The sequence below is a fragment of the Mytilus galloprovincialis genome, chromosome 8 (genome assembly GCF_965363235.1).
Source record: "Mytilus galloprovincialis chromosome 8, xbMytGall1.hap1.1, whole genome shotgun sequence".
NCBI classification, from domain to species: Eukaryota; Metazoa; Mollusca; class Bivalvia; order Mytilida; family Mytilidae; genus Mytilus; species Mytilus galloprovincialis.
In genome coordinates, this window is record NC_134845.1 from 36,116,755 (window position 1) to 36,137,485 (window position 20,731).

Consider the following 20,731-nt stretch of genomic DNA (forward strand, 5'->3'; position numbering starts at 1 on the left):
TGATGAGGGGGCATTAAGTTTTACCCTTGTCTGTCCATATGTCTGTACATCTTGATGTTGATTTCCGTTCACTAACTTTAGTTTGCATCAACTAAATGTTATGAAACTTATACACGATGCTTATATACCACAACATTACAGATAAAGATTGAATGTTGGTGGCATCACTTATTCCATTCTAGTAATGCCCCTATAAAAAAGGAAATATTGCCAAAAGTTATGACACTTATACCAATGCTTATTTATATCACAACTCACTGATCAAGTTTGAAATTAAGTGGTGTCACTTTTATTGGTCCAGAGTTATGCTCCTTTACAAATGGAAAAATTGCTGAACTTTATAAGTTTGCCTCAACCAAATTTATGAAACTTATACATAATACTTATCAACATGTACCACAAAACTCATCTTGCAATCAACAGTTTATTAAATCTAACAAGAACAAGTAATTTCACTGTTAACATATATATATGTAACAAACAAAAAAGATAACAAACTACGCCTATAATGTCTTCTTAACATTCTCTCTAAGTAACAACAAAAGTATATTATATATTATATAAAATGGCTCAACTGTAGTTCATGATTCCATACAAGCATTTGCCAAATAATAATGTTTCTCATATTAGTATGCCATAAGATAATTAAACAGGGGTCAGGATCTACTGAATGAAAATATAAATAATGGTGGTTGACTTCATTATCATACTTTTATATGAGGCATTAAACAACTATGAACTAATAAAACAAAATTTTATACATGTATAGTTAGGGTTATAAACCTCTCAACCCTTGAACTTCATTTCTTTAATAGCTTTGAAGGGGTGTTCCGGTAAAACATACATGGCACCCAAGGGAGGTGCTTTGAAAATGGGGTTACCATATTTAAGTCTAAGAGGCAATTTTACAATTTCACTTACAGATTTATTGTACAGAAAAAAAACACTTGACAACTAGCCATTGTCGAAATTTTTCAGTGCCTGTCTGGGTCACAATGAAACAGCCCTCTCCTAAACAAAAAAAAATGACAAAACAAATGTAATAGATTTCTAATATTACAATGACGTCTCATGATTATTGTTCTAACAATGCATTTCATTACTAAAGTACTAAAAGATGGATTCTGCCTTTGTATCAAACAGTGAATTGAAGTTGCTGTTCCCTGGTGTGACTGCACTTGCTATTAATCTGTAAAAAAAAGTTTAAAATAGATCATAGGGTTAACAAGTGTTTAAATATTCCAGGGTTATCAAATATGAAAGAATTTTATTGTCAACTAAATATTAAAGATTTCCAGCAGTTATATATAATTAGACTGTTATAAATATGCACAAACCCGATAAGCTTTCAAAAACATGTATTAATGTCATCACAGTTTGTGCCAAAATCTAATGTTCATTCATGTGAATCATGTGTAACTTTTCATAAAAAAATGGTTTGTTGTCTCTTTGGCACATTCCCCATTTCCATTCTCAATTTTAAAGATATGTAGAAGTATTTTCTTGAAATTTGTTTTAGACTATATAAGGTGCAAACCTTTTTGGTAACACTAACAGTCGAATAGTTAAAGTAATTAAGGGCCATAACTCTTGAAACACAAATGTGAATTTTGTTAATATCAAACATGACCACTTTTTTGTCGTCAGTAAACCACAAACTAAAATTTAATTGAATTGTCACTTTCAAACTTGATCTTAATTTTGTCCTCAGAAATTAAATTGAAAACAATAAGATGAAACATACGAGTAACATATTGAATTGTAAAAAGCTGCCAGATACTGACAATTGCCATCCATTTTATTACATGAACAATTTACTTGCATCTACTGGTAAGTACATAATAATTAATACAAATAACAAATCACTTTATGTGACACTTACAAAGGGAGATAATCCACAATATTTCAATATACTTACCTCCTGTTCGAGTGTTTTGTTTGCTTTTGTTCAGGAGGAGTCAAATCATAAAACAGTTCACATAGTGGTTGCTTGTCCTGGTTAGTCTGGGAAAATAAACATCAAAATATGAGGATATTTATAAATTTCAATAAAAATTGTTTAGCGTTAAAATATGAAGCATGGTAATGAATATAAAGCTTGAAAAATGCATTGGTTTTATCCCTCATTTTCAACTAAGTTAAACCAGTAATGTAGAAAACATTGTTTTGGTTTTTGTTTAAATTGTAAATATATACAGTCAATGCCAATGGTATAATGTCCAGTGGCAAATTAAATGCATATTTAGGATGAGAACATGACAATAGAATATGAATATAAACCTGGCTAATTGCTTTGTACTAAACCTACAGGCTGATTATGATTTAAGTTTATAAGGTAACAGTTTTCAGGAAGACATGTCAACAAACCAAGGCATGTTACTCTGACTCAATGCCGACCAGTCATTGCTTTTACTCTTAGAGGATAAACAGCAACTACCAATTTTCAAGGCTTTGGTTTGGCTGCACCATTTGACTAACCAAATTGAAATGAGACAGATAGATTCTTAGTAGATCATTGTGGTGAATTGAGAAAGGCTAAAAGAATTAAATATTGTTCTGAAAAAAAGTTTAGCAATCAGAAAAATGAAAACATGCCAACAAGATTTTTAAGGGAATTCTTGATCTACTGATTTTTCTTAGACATTACCATTTCTTGATTTTTATTTGGTGTCTTCCTTCTAGCAATCCTAGTTATCTTTTTAGTCCTGACTAATTTTGTTTCCAAAAGAACTTCAGTTCTGTCTTCGTTTGCCTCTATGCTTTCTTTTGGAGAACAGTCTGAAAGCATGTCTGTTTTGGTCATGGTTTCTTCTTTGACTTCATCTGATGAACTTGCCAGCTTTGAAGATGTATCATGTGACAATGGATTCTTTTGTTTCTCAGAGCTAGCGGAAATATTCTCAATTTTGTTCAAACCTTCTTTGTTAGTGTTAGAAGTATTTTCATGCTTTGGAGGACTATTTTGTGAAGTAGTAGATTTTTCCTTATGCTGATTAGACACATTTTCTTCTATTGTTTTCTGATTTTGATACATGTGTGTCTGGACTCCTGGTTCTCTGTTTTCTGGTTCAGCATCAGTTGAGTCTTCTTTTAAATGTCCTGGCTCAACAAAGCTGCCTTTAGAATCTGATGATGCACTAGACAACTGAAATCAGAAATAATGCATGTCAAACTCATTCAATAAATTTTAAAAGAAAAATTTAATTAGAGTATGCTTATGATGAAATCAACAAATATTACAAAAGTGACTTTCACTTGTGCCATTTAATCAGCAAAACTTATATTTGAACCCTGGCCCTTTTATTTTGTGAACTTTTTTTTTCAGCTTAGGTTTTACTTTTTAAATTCTCACTATCTAAGACTATGAAGATATCATATAAATTGCTTTAAACTGATTTAATAATCAAATGTGAGTCATTAATTGTCTACATGTACATTACTTTCATCAAATGTTGTCAGTCCTTGTACATACTATAATATTTTTCAAGGTCAAACCAGGTTTAAAAAACTATTTTCTTCAGAAAATGCCTGTACCAAGTCAGGAATCTGACTGTTGTTTTCAAATTTTTTTAAGGTACTGGTTATACATGTAGTCGTTAACATTGCTGTCGGTTTTTTTAAGGACTTTTCGTTTTTTTAATCAAATTGAAGTTAGGTATTTTGGTTTATGATTTTTTTAATATATACATTTACCTTATTTTCTGTGGTTCTTATGTTGGCAGAAAAAGATGAGACATTACATGTTTCCTCTTTTCTTTTCTTTAAATTTGAAGACAAAAAATATGAATTCTGTCATTATTCTGACATTACTTTTGTCAATGAAATTGAAACCAGAAATCATTCTTTTTTTAACTGATACTATATATATTACCTGACTTATACCAGACAAAGCTGGAGATAAGATCTTTGGTGACATAACTGGACTGCATTTTATTGGAGAAATTTGTTTCCATGTTGCTTCTTTCATTCTCTTCAATGTTTCCATAACTGAAAAAACACTATTAGACTTACAAGTCTCTAATGCATTGTCATTGTCTGAATCACTCAACTCTACATCCTCTACCTCATCAGGTACTCTAAAATATGCTCCTTTAGGTGGAAAAGAAGGAACTTCAAAATCAGATAGTCTAGTATTTTCATTGTCTGAATCTAGAACATCAGGCATATTTCCTTCACATGAATACTTTGGCATGCTCAGTTGTGAATCAATTGCCTTCTCATTGTCTGTGATGTTAACCTTGGCATCTCCCGAAGCATCAATAATAAAGTTATTTTCCACTTCATCTGGACATAGTAAAGATGTCCTTGCTTTGTGTTTCTTCAAATCAGTAGTACTATCATTATCTATGTCTTCTTTAATTTGATTCTTGTCTCCTCCCTTTGATCTTCTTTTCTTTGGAGCTTGCTTGGCTTCATCTAACAGTTGTTGCATAGTGGCATCATCCATCATAGGTGTTGTATACGGCTGGATATTAAATTTGGAGGTAAGGTTGTTAGAATTAGGTTTCAAAATCAAAGGTGTTGTGAAGTTGCTTATGTCTGATTTAGTGCTATTTGAATTTTTGTTTGATTTGAATGTCATAGGAGTTGTGAACTGATTATTTTCAGGTTGAGATGTCGATTGAGCTGACCTAGTTCTTCTTGTTGGTTTGATCTCAGGTGTTAATTTCTTTGCAGAAAGATTTTTATTCTTTTTATCTTTTGGTGATTTTTTTGAAGATTTGATTTCATTTATAATATCAACTTTTTTGCCATCATCTTTTGAATTATTTTTGACTAGAACATCTTTGATTCGATCATTGTCTTTTTCAGATTCTTGCACTTCTTCTTTAACCACCAAATTTGTTGCAACTGACATTGGGTCATCGCTTTCAATGCAAATAGTAAAGTTGTCAATATCATCAAAATTACAACTGCTTCTCCTTATAAGTGTACTGTCTTCTTCAGAGGAGAATCCTTGAGAGCTTACAGGAGAACTATTTACTTCAGACAACATTGAAGCTGTGGTGGTTTTTGATGGAGAAAAACTTACTCTAGTCTTCTTTTTTGACGGTGGTGTGGTCTCTTCATATCTAGAAATACAAAGCAAAGCATTAAGCACAAAAAATATACTGAAAAATTGTTTCCAATCACAAAACTTTTAATATGCTTTATCAATGAATTTATGTTTTCCTTTCATGCAAATTTAACTTTTTTTTTAATCTGCTAAGTCTATATTTTAAAAGTTTATGGTAACTTTATTAAAATACTGTTATTATGCACTTTTTTTTAGAAGTGCCATGCAAAAAAACAATATTTTCATCTTTCCTATTGCATATTTTACATACTGTGTGTTACAATAAAGTGCATTTTTATTATTGAAACTTATCTTTCTAAAGGGAGATAATTCAAATTTAAGTACAATTTAACAAAACCGATCACATTTGTCAAAATTGATTAACTACCTCAGAGATATATGTCTCTGCCTACCTCCATTAGAATTACTTATCTAAACACATATATTTACACAGTGTAAAAACATATTTAAAATTTAAACAAGTCAATTAATAATTTTTAGAATAAAACTTTTAAGTTTTACTTGTCACGCTTATCTTAAATATTTCATACAAAAAGAAAACTTTTATGTATGTAAACTTATTGTGACAAGTAAAGTAGAAAACTACATGTAAGCATTGGTGAATAATATACAATTTATGAAATTAATACCCTATATATTCTGTTGGTTTCAATATTCCTGGCTGTTTATTAGGAGTTTCATCTATGATCTCAGGAATAACATTATCTGGTTGATATTTGGTTTTGGTGTAATCCTTTGTTGCTGGAATTGGAGAGGTTTCTGTCAACCAATTTGGAGAGGATGTGATGTTCTGACTATCAAAGTCACTCTTGTATACCGGAGATGTTACTTCTGTTTTTTGGTCTTTCCAAATGCTACATTTGCTTCGTCTGTCTTTTGAAGAATTGCTTCCCATTCTTTTGGTTTGTTTGGCAAACGGAGAAGACTTGGTTGGTGTTTTAGTTAAAACAGTCTTACTAAAATTCTGTTTTTCATCCGCTGACATATTTTTCCACAGTTCTCGAACTTTTGAGTTTATTTGAGATTTTGTTAAAAACGGATACAATGATTTCATATGAACAGTTTCTTTTTGTTGAAACAGTTTAAAGCTAACTTTCTGTGCTCTGTACAAAGGAACTGCACCTGAATCTGTTGACACAGGGAGGTTGTTACCTTGGAGATAGTCTGACAATCGTCTCTTCATTGCCATGGTTTTGTATTTTTTTTTTTTTAATTCTGGAAATATAAAAACGTAATTAAGTAAGTATTAAAGTAGAGTCCAATTTGGTTCAAATTTCAACAAAAGTGCAACACTGAACATGACAGCATTTATATCAGTTTGACAACATTTTTGAGGCCCTGTCCCTTGGCCATGGGCATGGCCCACTGACTGATTTAAATAGCCATTTTCAATGTTAAGTGTTCTTCTTTAAGTTAGTTTGTGAACTACTAGTAATATATCAATCATATTTTGTGTGAAGTGGCATTACTATCAGAACAGATCAGTTTGATAACTATTTTAAGGCCCTTTCCCCTAGGTCATGGTCCTGTGACTTTCAATAAATTAACACTTTCAATGTCAAGTTCCATGATCAAGTTAGTTTGATAGGAACTACTTACAATAGACAATATTGTCCATAAAGTAACATTGTGTGTCAACCGTTTCAGGGCCCTAAATTAATTAGATTGTCTTATTATGAATTTTTTGCCGACAGGTGAGACATATCTCTTTGTCGACAGTTGATTTAATTCAGGCTGCCATAAGTTGTATTTACATTTATTTTCTTGGAGTTGGTTGTTTGTTTGACTTTGATTTGTTTGAATGTCCAATATTTTTTTAATTTCTTTTATCGTTGTTATGGCTTATGCAAAGAAAATCATTTTTCTACCAGATAATGGCCACAAACAACGAACTGATGATACTGGATACCTTATCTGTGCATCAGGTCCGAGACCACAATTATTTTGTAGTGCATTTCTTTTAGACAATAAATGCAAATTAAAATAATCTCACCTGCACTTTCTCAATAAAATTTTTACAGTGTGCTGTACTACAATTGGGACAAATTATTAGTGTTGTCAACGGTTAACCGGTTAATCGGTCGAACGATCGAATACCGAATACCAAAAACGCTAACCGGTTAACCGGACTTTTTTCAATTTAGATAGATTTGATATAAATTTTGTGTTGAAAATCAAATCATTAAATAGTTATGTTTTATTTAAAAATTGTAGTTGTTGTAATTAGTTTGAAAGATCAATTGTCCAGTATATTGATTGCTATTGTTAATCCTAAAAACATAAAATTAATTATAGTTCGGGGCAGGATCTTTAAGAAACATAATTAGTAAACATGTTTTTTTAACAGTAACTTTAAATCAGTAATGAGATTTAATTTAACTAATTACTTCATTATTTCGTTTTCGATCTAATATTGTGTAAATCTACATTTAAATGTGCAACCTCCGTAGTGCAAAGGTTAGTCTTACTTTAAATTCAAATGGCTTTCAAACACCAACTTAAATTACCGGTTAACCGGTTAATCAGTCGAACGATTATCCGAGTAACCAGTTAGGCAAAAGTGTACGATTTGACAACACTACAAATTATATCAAAATTATAGAAAACTTCATCGGCTCTAACTCAAAATATGGACAATTTTATGTTAAGGGAGTCTTGAAATCTTTTGACAGCTTCTGAAGTGCTAATTTTTTACCTTTTTCAACTGGGCTAAATCACTACTTTACTTTAAAATTCATTACCCAAATTTTTTGAGTGTCATTTCATCCCTTGACTTACTAATTGAGGCTTAAAACATGGAGAAATACATTTGGAAGGGGTATAAAATAATTTGGCAAGTTAAAGTAACACACTGTCCACACTTTTATACTATAGTATAGATGTTCTGGAACCATATGAGTATTTGGACAATACCCGTATGGTCATGACCATATGGGTATATACTCATATGGTTGGGGTTATTAACACTCTGTTACAGTTTACTTTTGATACTTCTAAACTCTTTATATGGTATGACCGTTCATCAAAAAGACGCTATCATATAGGTAATTTTATTATTATATTATAATAAAAAGATAAGCTAAATAAAAGTTAGAAGTTTCACCTAGTTAATTTTACTTACTTGTCTAAACTGTAATAAACGCATTTTATACTTATCATCATTACTGATGGTCAATACCGATTTGTTATTACGAGTGAATGGCAATATTTTGACTTAAAAAATAAATTCCAAAAATTTCTTAATAAATTGAACAACATTACACAATTAAAAAGTTACTGGAAAGTAACATAGTTTATTTAAGTGGTTTGTGAATATGATGTATTGCAGTTATGCTACAATATTTGAGATCTAGAGCTTCTTTTAAAAAAACACAGTAGACATATCGGAATGGCCCAAGACCTCAATGTCACTGTACGCAGAGCTACAAAAAGGCTAGTTTTTCACTCGCAAACAAAAGGTGTAAATGAAAAGGACCATGCACAACCAAGACTTGCAAATGCAAGTCTTGGTTGTGCATGATCCTTTTCATTTACACCTTTTGTTTGCGAGTGAAAAGGATCATGCACAACCAAGACTTGCAAATGCAAAAAAACTATGATACCGTATGGAAGTAAATGTCATCCAAGCCTACATGTAAGAATGTAATTAACAATGAAAAATGGCATCAATATTTAATTTTTACGTAGTATTTGTATTATAAAAATAATACATTGTCATGTTGCCATCATTTTTTTTTAGATAAAGTTTTTGTATTATTGAAACTTTTATAATGTATTTAAAAAAAAAACAACCTATATGGTCTAAATACTCATATGGTCCGGCCCCGTTAATAACCAAACGAGTATTATACTCATATGGTCGGACCATATGAGTCTACGCATATGGTCATGACCATATGCGTATGGTTCAAATACTCATATGATCCGGAACATAGACACATTTAACCAGTTGGGATTTTAATAGCTGATTTGTCTCTGAATGACCACAGCCATAGGCTGATTTAGGGGTACCCAGGACCTCCTCTATGAGTGGGTCTAATTGGGGTCTAAGCATGACGCGGGATTGCCCATTTTTTGTAAGTGTGACATGTGAAAGTCAAATTATTGTGTTGTCAAAACGGGAAATGAGGTCTAGCGGGACCCCAGAAATGACAAAAAAATTAGAATTGCTTATGTACATAGTGTAAGCGGGATACTGCAATCTGACAAAACAGTAAGCGGGATCCTGGATCGGATTCCCCCAATGAGACCCCCCTATGAGGGAAAAATTTGGTTGATTTAATATACGGTTAGGGAATCACTGAAGCATGATTGGAGCATCCCCTCTTAGGCATGCGGCCAGTCCCCTCACCCTCCAATAAAATTTCTGGATACTACACTGATGACCCTTTATTTGTCACTACATAACCTCTGATGTCAAAATTGTCATGCAGCTTTCTAAATTCTTCTAAAAAAGTAAAAAAATTTTTTACTAAAAAACTAAAAGTAAAATTTATGTCATCAAATTTTTTTAAATTGTCATGAAATTTCTGGCAATTTTTGCTAATGTAAAAGGGCAAAAATTGTGTTTGAAAAACTTACAACAATCTATTTAATCATTTCCATTATTTTGAATCAGTGTAGCCTACTGTATTTGTGTGTTTTCAAAGACATCATTGTGATCATATTTGCCGCCATTGAAAGTTTTCTTGCAGGTCAAGGACAAGTGCGTGATCAGACGAGACATAAACGTGACGTAAGTAGTTGCTATCAAACAACAGTATGGTTGACATGAAGTGAAGGGGAAAAAAGGTTTGTAAATCATGTCAAAAAAGAATGCAGATGTCGATTATAATTTCTTCGACACACCTAGGGACGATGAACAGGTTCAGGTTCATCATGTTCCACATGTGATTGTAAAAAACCGTCCCCCTCAAAAAGGGGGAACAAAAAATGGACACATTTCTTCCTCTGGCTCTGACTCCTACACCAGTGACAGTGACAGCTTGACCGATTCAAGTGGTAGTGATGATGAGACTGCAAGGAGCAAGGGGAAACAAAGTTACAGTAAAAATAAACCGGTAGTTGTCACAAAGAAATATTCAGAATCTGGAAGTTCTAGTGCATATTCTTATGGTTCATCAGATGAAGATTTTGAAGATGAGGAGAGTTCTCGTCAGAAAAATACAAAAAGTGTTTCATCAAAAAAGAGCCAGAAAACACAGGCTTGGGAGATTAATGGGTCATCAAATAACAATAATGAAACAAGACCGAAATCTGCAAAATTCAGGAATAGATCAAAAGATAAATCTGATTCAGACAGTGAAATAACAGATGTTTCACCATTAAATTCACCACGTTCAACACCTAGTAGGTCACAAAAACATGGACTCAACAATGTGCAATATAACTCGTCACAAACACAGTCAGGGGATGGCGAAATAAAACTACAAAGTGATAAAATTGATCTTCGATTGTTAATGGATGCTGTATCAGAAATAGACAAACAAGAGAGACTGAAATCAAATACCAGAAGAGTGATGTTTGAACCTCCCAATTCAAAAGGAGGACAGAAAAATCATTATTCATTTGATAAAAGTCGCATATCAGATATTGAAAAGGAGAACCAAAGACTCTTACAACAAATAATGCATCAAATAGGACCAAAACAAAAGCGACAGCAACCCAAAATTCAACATCAAGTTCCAAGAGTTGATAGACTGACATCCTCAGCAGTTAACAGAAGAAAACAACAGTCTAAAATAGAACAAGAAAATATGGTAAATTTTAGTTTCAGTATAAACAGTTACAGAAAATGATTAAATACTTACACATGCATACATGTATGACATGGTAAAACAGTTTTTGATTTTATAGAATAAAGAGATGTGGTATGATTGTCAACAAGACAACTATCCAACAGAGTTCAAATATATTCTTTTCAAACAACATAGGTCACTTAGGTCAGTGCAAAATACCTTTATTCCATAATAGTAAAAGTTAGTCATAAAGAACCCTGACATGAAAACTTGAAACAATTCAAAAGAATAATTTATAAATTAATTTTATTAGTGAGTGACATACATTTTGTACATCATGTACATGTATATATATGTAGACGATCATCATGTCTCAAGTTAGTCCAAAAAGTGTACCTACACCAGATTGGCGTGTACTTGTACCAAACAATTTTCAGTGCATGAGTACAAATTAACATAATAAAAATGATCTCATTGTAGATGTACAAGTATGTTTTGTTTCAGTTGTTACTTTGAGTTGCATTTGTATATATCATTGATTTAAAAGTAGGCATGGAGCAAGCAGAGAAAAAAACACCATTTGTATGTTCTAAATACATGAAATATATTATTCATTTTGAATTAAAGGTATAGATCATATTTTTCATTATTCATGAAAATTCACTGCATTCAGTCAGTCAAGCAGATAACTGAATTTCCCATTTGCATAGACACTGGTAACTTTGTGTGTAGGTGTACTTGTATACTATTGTATCTATTAGTAACTACATTTTACATTTGTTAGGTACATATATACACTTGTGTGTGCTTGATTTGAAACCGTTACACACTTTAAAGTCAGAAATTTTGTGACAAAAATCTTATTTTTTTAATGGATTTTTTCACTATACAGATAGCATTGCATGAGTATGAAATATTATTAGAGTCCCTGTCTTTCTCATGCTCCTGGTTTACTGAGTTGACATTTTCTCTGTTAGTCACATGTACAATGTATGTCCACTTACATTTTTACATGTTCCCTCTAGGTTACTTTTTTTTACTTTTAAATATAAACTATTAGGGATGAAAATGAAAAAAACCAGCAAGCATATACATGTACATACATCATGTACGTCAATATAATTATATGTACTGTACAATACCAAGAAATATATTTGGCAGTCTCTTGTATGTATGTATCTAAAAGAGTTGTTTATGATTGTAATACTAGCATTGAAAAAAAGGCATGTCAATTTAATATTTTTAAATGCTCATTGATAATTGAATTTTATGCTTGGTCTAGTCATGCTAGTCAAGTAGCCTTAGTACTTAGTAGGCATGGTATGCAGTGAGCTTGCATTTTGTATACCTGATATATTTATATACAGATTCTTAATGATAATTGTGAATAAATGAAGATAGAAAAAATATTGATTTACATGTATCTGATAGACAGATGTTAATATGACCATCATGATGACATGTCACAGTTCTGCATGTTTTGATTTCTTATTTATCACACTTCCAGCATGTTCAGTGATACATGTACATGTATTATATTTAACTAATTAGTACATATATATACTAATGTAATTTATACATGTGTATATTTGAGAGTGATAGAATTATATACTGATGAAAAATTGACACTGTCACTTTGAAATAAAATGTAATTAATTATTTATAAGTCAAATGATAATTACATGAGATGCAAAAATAAACTACTGTGGATTTATTGTTATTCAATTTTCAAAGATTTTATAAGTTCATGCCTAGGTGAACCACGAAATTTAATGTTAAACGAATGACAAATTTTGTATAGTCTTGTATGCAGACTTTGGCAAAACCAAGAATATCCACAATAGGCACAAATATACAAGTTTCCTTTATTCATGAAAATTGGATTAATTCACAGTACATATTTATAACTAAACCATGAACTTCAAAATATCTTTGAATAATATAAAATTCTAAGGGTTTGTTGTTTATTCTTTTATTCTAGTTATATATAGTGAGTTAGTCTTACATTTTGTATATCTTGGAAACTATAATAGATAATGACAAAGCAGAAATGCCAGTAAGTCAACCGTGTCAAGATCTACATTGTAGCTAAATGTAGGTACCACCAAACTCCTATTTTCACCAAATAAACTTGTTGCATATATTGTATCAATTTATTTTTGGCAAAAATGTCTGATAAGTGATGCAGCTTACCTCCATTTAAAATTAGACTAGATGGAAATCTTGAATTAAAAGTTCAAATTTCAATAAAAAAATATATTTTGCTGGCAAAAAAGGATCTTTATCACACCCTGTCCTTTTGATCTGATGATAATATATGCATGATACTTGAAGGAATAAGTGCTCAGTTATCCAGCAGTTGTACTTGTACATGTCATGTATTCTCCCATTCGTTCCATTCAAGTTATAATTCTTTTTAAAATACTACCTAGTGCATTCATTAAATACATTGAATCATTATACATTTGTATGTACATGTAAGTTAACCATCCATTGTAATGATATATATATATTTAAGATAAATTTTATAAGAAAGTTAAATGAATTAAAAAGATATAAAAATGAATAGATTTTTAATTAATCCTTTTATTTGTTATCTGACCTTAAGGTATGGTATTTTATTAGGACATATTTTTGTTTTAGATTAAAAAAAAACAATAAATTGTTTTAAAATAATTATTATTCAATATTATGAACTAAAGTGTGAAATGTCTTTAAAAGGTCAGAATGTAGAATACAGCTTGGATCTAACATACGTGTACATGTACTACTAGGTGTAAAAAAATCCTTAAGGTTAGGTTTATTGGTATATAAGTGCTAGTCAAGTTTTTAATTCTATATTTGAACCAGTACACACTACACAATGCATAAGTTCAAAAATAAGTTAGAATATTACACATATATAATTTATTGATATATATACCGAAAAGAAAAAAAAGAAAAAGTATTATACTGGAAGTAGGTATACGGATGAAATTGAATTTTTATATATAATAACCAATGTACAAAATGTATGACAAAAAAGTCTGTTTTCTTTTTATTGGAGTCTACACTTTATCATGTTTATTGCACTAACATGACTAATCCACATTAACAATTAACTACTGATATTGAACATTAAACATGTTTATTTTGTTAAATATGTTCTTTATTATGATATATTTTGAACATGTAGCATATTATCATAATACATATATATATATTACATTTGTTTTCCTTCAGTATACCTAAAACACTTAATGAGGCAATACTTTCATTTCATTAGACAATGTTTATTCACCAAATTAACTTTGGTATACATGGTATAGGATATAAAGTCTTTTGTCAAATTGTTTATCCATCCGGTTCAGCTTATTTAAGTCCATATCTAAGCTTATCCAAGTCACTGATAAAAAAAATTCTGTTATAATTATATGCATGGATGATTTCGGTTACATTTTGTGTTGATGTACATGTACGTACAGATCTAAGCAACCAAAAATCAAAGAAAAAAACTTTGTTTGTTGATACATCACTTAGTGATGAGGAAGATCCACAATAAAAATAAGATTTATAACCATGACTTCATTTTACACATGAATGGCATTGTTTATTGTCTTTATTTTATTGTTTGAAAGTTTCCTTAGTGATCAAATGTGTATCAAGGATTTTGAAAACGGGGATGGGCCTAAATAGACAATTTTTTGGAGTGGCAAAGTTAAAAGTCTTCTTAAACATGTAGCTCCATATGAGGATAGGGCCCCATCACCCCACCCTTAATCCAACTTTGATAATTATAATTTAAAACACAAAAACAGATATAGCCCCAAGTTTTGTTGTCTCCTAGCCCTATACCAACTGGATTTATAGGATGCATGGATACAGTGAAATCTGCAAATCTTTAAAGTGTTTATTTGTGGGTTGGAGAGGATTTAAGTTTTGATATAAAGATGCAGCAATTGAAAAATGTTCTGGTGCATTCAAATATGAGCTGAAAGTAACCGGGGTTTTTTTTCAGGGTAATCTTGCATTTCAGTCTCAACTATAGCTAGAGTATGCGGCTTTGCCTTTTTAGTCAATCTTAATACTGTTGTTTGTATTTTTGACATTTTGGGTTTCCATGGTGACTTGTCTGTTTTTCTTTCACTTTGTCCATTGCCACAACTGGTACCTACTTCCCACTTCTTTATAAATCTCTCATTGATTTTGTCCCAGTTGAAATGTGTGTAATATGTTAGGAAGAGGTAAGGAAAATCATCGATTGCAAAATTTGACTTTGAATGCTTGGAATTGCCTTGAATAGCTTGTTTGAGTATTCATTGGTGCTGTTACATGTATATGCTGCAGATTCTATACTCTCTAGTCATTGGTTGCAATTTATACATAAATATAGCCATTATCTACCGTACTTGAAAAATTGCAAGGAAACTTCTTTAAAAAAAATTATCATTATAAAACAAACTGAACTTTATATAGAGATTAATACATGGCATTTTCCATATCAGCCTGGGTATCATCCCGAGACCCCCATATCAGCACGAGACGGAGTCGAGGTGCTGATATAGGTCGAGGGATGATACCCAGGCTGATATGGAAAAGGCCATGTATTAATCGCTTTATCATATACTTCCGACAATAGTTTTATGTAAATAAACTCATCATAGATACCAGGACTAAATAAGGCAAATAAACAAATGCAATAACTAAAACAGTCAAAAACTTTATAAAGAAGTTAAATTATGAATCAAATATACTATAACTGTCCAACAACAGCATCACTACCTCCATATATATGTATCGTAGCATTTCCTATAGAGGCATTTTAAAACATTGAAAATTTGGAAGAGTTTTATGATCATTATTACTCCATGTTTGTTGTACTATAAAATGATTCTTTTAAATTGTCAATGGCATTTGTTAGCAAGTACTAAACTGGGGACAAAAGTTCCCGTAAATTTTGACGTCGTCATAAAAAATATCTGACGTCACAATGGAAAAGTAAACAATCGATACCAGAAACACCAGAAGTAACTTGCACCAGAAGCACTGTTATGGGTTTTTGCACGAGACGCCCCTGATATGGGTTATCAGCCGGGGTGGGAAATTATGGCTTGTGTACTTCCGCTCATTACACATATGCAAAAGCTATCATATCAATGCTAAGTATAATATACTTAAATCATAATAAACAAATGTACATATATGCAGTGATATTGTTGACTTTTTTCAAAACTACCTGTACCCTTTTTTATTGGGAAAATATGCGCCATTTTTATCTAATTGGGAAATTTAGAATAAACCATGAATTTGACTGGAACTTCAATTTGCATATCCCCTTTCAAGAGGTAAACCCTCATTTGAAATAAGACCCCTTATTGTCAGTGATGATACATAAATAGACCCTAAAATATGCACATATAGTCATTTTAGGCATGAAAAATGTGTAAATGGGTGTTTTTCAGTTTGTATCCATGTATCATTACTACTGAGAATGCACTGTTTGGGAAAAAAGTTGTCTTTTTGGGAATATTTTTAAGCCATTTTTTTTTTCAAATTGGGATGTTTCTCCAGGGGAAAAAGCTTGTATTCTCCAGTAACTTAAGGCAAACAATATCACTGATATGTACTGGTAAAACGGAGGCTGGGTGATCCAGATTGATTTATGAATAATTTTTGCTTCTCAGGTATCCTCTTTGGCTCTAGGTTGTAAATATATATGTATATATTGAACAAATATTCCAGCATGAGGTCACTGTAAAGTTTCTTTATGGCTCATCACACAATGTTTTCTGATATTTTTTTATTTTTAACTTGTTTAACTTTACACATTGTAAATAATAAACATAAATTATACTTGGTTGTGAGAGTGTAAATGTTTTCCTTTATGTACATTTAACCACACATAATTGAATCTTAAAAACTATTCGCTGAAACCTTGTTTGAAACTTTTAAGACATTTACACTAGTTCAAGTCGCCTTAGTATTTGAGATAGGTATATTTGTTCAGTATTTAAATTACGTCCGCAATCTCTTTAAAAGCTTTCAAAATATGGAAACTCATTTAAGGTATATATATCAATTCATTATCATATTAGGGTTGTTCATGTAGAACCTATTTTGTATAGTGATCTTACTATAGATTAAATATTAAAGTCTGAAAAGCAGAAGTGTGCGCAAAGGTCATAATGGTAACTTTGGTGAATTACCAAACTGTTGTTCATACACTCTGTCAACATGAAAAATCAATAGACGGAAGCTTAGTAGCTCCAGACTGTCATCGTGTTCAATCTACCTGAAAATCTAGATATTAATCCACCCGTGTAAATAAAATATACATAATTCAATTTAATCTTAACTTAGCATTTATGGACATTCGCCAAAATTGCATGTACAGAAAAAACAGTGTAGGCATGAATCCTTTATTCGCTTCTTAAATAAATATTCTTTGAGTAATCAGCACCAGACATATTTAGATAAGATAAAAATCATCACAGTTTTTGGGCAAGTTAAATAAGGTGTTGTTAATGAATCATAGAAGAAATATTGACATTTCGTAATTATTAAATCCATATTTGCATAAAAGGTGGCGTGAAAAGTAAATTTTTCCCAATTATAAAATTGAGGAGATGGGATGATAATGCAAATGAAGCAATTATTTTCCAATAACGATTGTTCATTTGTAATTCCCTGAATGTTTACATTGAATGATTTCATTAAAATTTGAAAAGATTTAATTATTGTAATGTGCACTAGATGGCAGTTGTAGTTAACATTGATATAAAGTTTTAAAACTTTTATGTTTTATATTAAGTTAGTATTTAAATTTTATTCAAACTATGTGTATTTTTGTCATGTTAACACATGCCAGTTATGTCCATTTCATTGATATGGTATTCCATGGACTACCTAGAATTCTTTATCAGTCAGTTGGAAGGTCTTAATTGCTAAGTGGAACATAAGACACATGGACCTGGAGAGGGGTGTATATAAACTGTACCACTTGTACAAATATATCTGTGTCTTAAGAATTAAACAAGTACACCAATATACACAAGTTTTATCTAAACTTGCTATCAAGATATATGTATGCTCTTACTTTGTAATACAATATTATCGCTATTTTGTGCATTTTTCCTTTGATCTTTTTTTGTGATAATTTTTCATATCATGCTACTCGCTTGAGATGGAAAATTATCGCCGTCCCGGCTCAAGCGAGAAAATCAATCTTGTTGAGATGATCAACGATAATCTATAATTATATACAAGATAATAAGATGATTTATGAACAACAGGGTCTACCACTATTCAAAAAGTCGCTACTTTTCTCTTTTCAGAAATTTCTCAATAGATTGCAGAAAACAAAGGCATCCAGGGGATTATCAAGGAAGGAACAATTAGATGAATATTCCAAAGCAACATTATATGGTGTACCGATAGCTGCTGTACATGAGCAGATGGAACAAGAAAGGCTCGACTCAACTTACATGAGAAGTGCGAGTAGTCTCACCTCAACGTTTGGAATGACCCCAGGCAGAAGGTCAAGGCCAACAAGTGCAAAATCTAACGCCAGCTCAATTCGCCCAGGAAGTGCTAAATCTACAATGTCTACAGCTAGCCGTGTAAGTCGGGGTAGCAGACCAGGCAGTGGTAAAGTGTACAGACCTACAGACGGTCATCAGGCTTGGGACGGTCGTCCAGCATGGGACGATAGATTTTCATTTTCATAGTCACTTTTAATATTTATTTCAATCTATTGTCATATTGTTCAATGGCGCCATTTTTCATTTTTACATGAATAATTGAAATAAACTTTATATTTAGATCTGAATTACATTTGGGGGATTTTGTGTTTAATACATAAAATGTGAAGGAATGCAAAAAGTTATGGGAAAATAGCAACTTTAATGAATACTTGGCTAGTTATTCAGAGTGCTTAAAAGATAAGTGTAAAGATATTAGAAATAGAAGGTTTTTTTCTTTGTACAATTTTTTATTGTTTGATACAAAGTTAATGTTGATCAGTACATTTGTACTAGATGACAATCTGAATCTGTTTATATTAAACATGATACAGTATTGCTAGGTTAAAGGTTTGACAGAACTGTAAAAGTCAATGAAGTAAAACCTATACATGGTCTACTTAGCATTTACAAGTGCCAGAATACTTATATGTTATAACTTAAAAAAAAAGAAGCAATGTTACAATAAACTTCATTTAATGATCTTGAAGGAACTTGGTGCAAGTTTTGTTTTTTTTTTTCAGCGCAGAAAATTTCTTTAAAAAAACTTCAAGTATCAGAAATTCATTATCCATATAAATATTCATCATTGACTTGTCAAATCTTGTTAAAAGATGAGATTTGATTTTTAATACACCTTCTAACATTGAAAAGAGTAGTTTCAATTTTGTTATGGTCAATATGCCATTATTGTTTGTATATATATATATATTGCCTATATGAAGTTTGACTCGAATTGCTCATTGAAATTAGATTTAGGATATTTTTTTTTTTAGAATGTTGGAGGTGTATATTGTAATTGATAAGTATGTGGCATTGAGATATTCTGGATCACTTTGAGGGTCCAGTCCTATTTGCTGAGTCCACTTTCAGCTATCCATAGTAATAGTTAAATTTGGTGTATTGTTTAATGTTAATAACCAGTATTTATACATAGAACATGTTTGTTTTTTCAAACTTTAGCCGTTTGATACACTGAAAAAGCATTTAATATTGATGCAGTAAAAGTCTTGTGATTAATTGATTATTAATTTGAATATGAATTGAAATTCCCAGGTGGAGTTAAATATTTACACAGGATTTGTTCAATTCAATAATATTTTAGTTTTTTATTGATTTAGAATTAATATTATGATGATTGAATAGATTGTTATGAAATATTGATATTTTGTAAGCAGTTATTATGTTAGTTATGTCTAGTGTTAAAAATAAGGTTAAATGTAGCAAACACTACTTTAAAAAATATAAAGGTTAACTGTTTTATTGGTTAATTAACTTTTATTTTATAAAGACAGAAAAGAAGTTTAACCTTGAATATAGAGAAATGATTATAAACATGTTATCTAGTAATTAGTTCAATTTCTAAAAGTTGATGACAAATATACACTGTGGTACATAAAAGTTTGACTAAAGTAATTTTGATCATTGAGAAGCTCAATATTTGCTCAACAATACAATGTGATTAAAATGTTCATCTGATTTTTATAGAGTTATCTCCTTGTAGTGTTAATTATGTACCATCTTAAACATATATGAAATGAGATTCATACCCATCCCTTTCTTTGTAGGTAAAATGTACTAAACAATAGTAATAGTTATTTTATAACAACTTCTTATACAAAAACTGTCTTTAAGTAATAATGGATGATTTGAGGCTTCATAGTTTTTACATTAATCGTAGGATTTTAATGAAAAAGTTACAAATCTTTGAAATTTATGTTTAGTCAATTTTTGATCTTATGAAAATTTATATATTTGAAATGCAAAGGAGCTTTTTCCATGTATAGCATAGACATTTATGTATATCATTAAAGAAGACATATAACACAAAAAGGAGACTAAATAGGCTTATTTTTCTGAATTGTTCAGTTTGTATGATGTTTGTAAAGTAAGATGTAGAATGGGTATTTTGTTGTTTTATTTGTAAACAGAAATGTTAATAAGATTGAAAGAATCTAGTGAATTTATTGTTCTGTCTCAGCTTGTAGATATTATTAAAGAGAAAAAGACAAAACGGTTTTGATTTCTTTTGACATGTAAAGGCAATTGTTAGTTTAAAGTTGTGAACTAAGATTTTTGTATTTAAAAAGGGGAGGTACAAAGAATCTTGTAGAAATTGTAAGATCAATATTATATTGGTCATCAATGGCAAAAGCAGGTCTATTTAATGACCTTTGTTAGAAAACTTCTTTTAAACT

The 20,731-nt window shown here is 30.9% G+C and overlaps 2 protein-coding genes across 2 annotated transcripts; one reads left to right on the forward strand and one right to left on the reverse strand.

The window, feature by feature from the left end:
• Positions 1-410: 410 nt before the first annotated feature.
• On the reverse strand, positions 411-9,746 carry LOC143085679 (uncharacterized). Its single transcript, XM_076262177.1, has 6 exons — positions 9,659-9,746; positions 5,707-6,292; positions 3,872-5,072; positions 2,648-3,145; positions 1,919-2,004; positions 411-1,189 (listed from the first exon to the last, which is right to left on the reverse strand). The coding sequence occupies exons 2-6, from the start codon at positions 6,264-6,266 to the stop codon at positions 1,111-1,113; spliced, it is 2,424 nt and encodes an 807-aa protein (XP_076118292.1). The 5' UTR covers positions 6,267-6,292; positions 9,659-9,746; the 3' UTR covers positions 411-1,110.
• A 50-nt stretch (positions 9,747-9,796) lies between these two features.
• LOC143085680 (uncharacterized) lies at positions 9,797-18,658 on the forward strand. Its single transcript, XM_076262178.1, has 2 exons — positions 9,797-10,836; positions 18,129-18,658. The coding sequence occupies exons 1-2, from the start codon at positions 9,880-9,882 to the stop codon at positions 18,519-18,521; spliced, it is 1,350 nt and encodes a 449-aa protein (XP_076118293.1). The 5' UTR covers positions 9,797-9,879; the 3' UTR covers positions 18,522-18,658.
• The last annotated feature ends 2,073 nt before the right edge of the window (positions 18,659-20,731 follow it).

Excerpts from the sequence above, each read along its gene's own strand:
- LOC143085679 (XM_076262177.1), bottom strand. The coding sequence starts at position 6,266 with ATGGCAATGAAGAGACGATTGTCAGACTATCTCCAAGGTAACAACCTC. Across the intron at positions 5,073-5,706 it reads AAACCAACAGAATATATAGG|ATATGAAGAGACCACACCAC; the intron begins GTATTAATTTCA and ends TTGTATTTCTAG. Across the intron at positions 3,146-3,871 it reads CTTTGTCTGGTATAAGTCAG|TTGTCTAGTGCATCATCAGA; the intron begins GTAATATATATA and ends TTCTGATTTCAG.
- LOC143085680 (XM_076262178.1), top strand. The coding sequence starts at position 9,880 with ATGTCAAAAAAGAATGCAGATGTCGATTATAATTTCTTCGACACACCT. Across the intron at positions 10,837-18,128 it reads AAATAGAACAAGAAAATATG|AAATTTCTCAATAGATTGCA; the intron begins GTAAATTTTAGT and ends TTCTCTTTTCAG.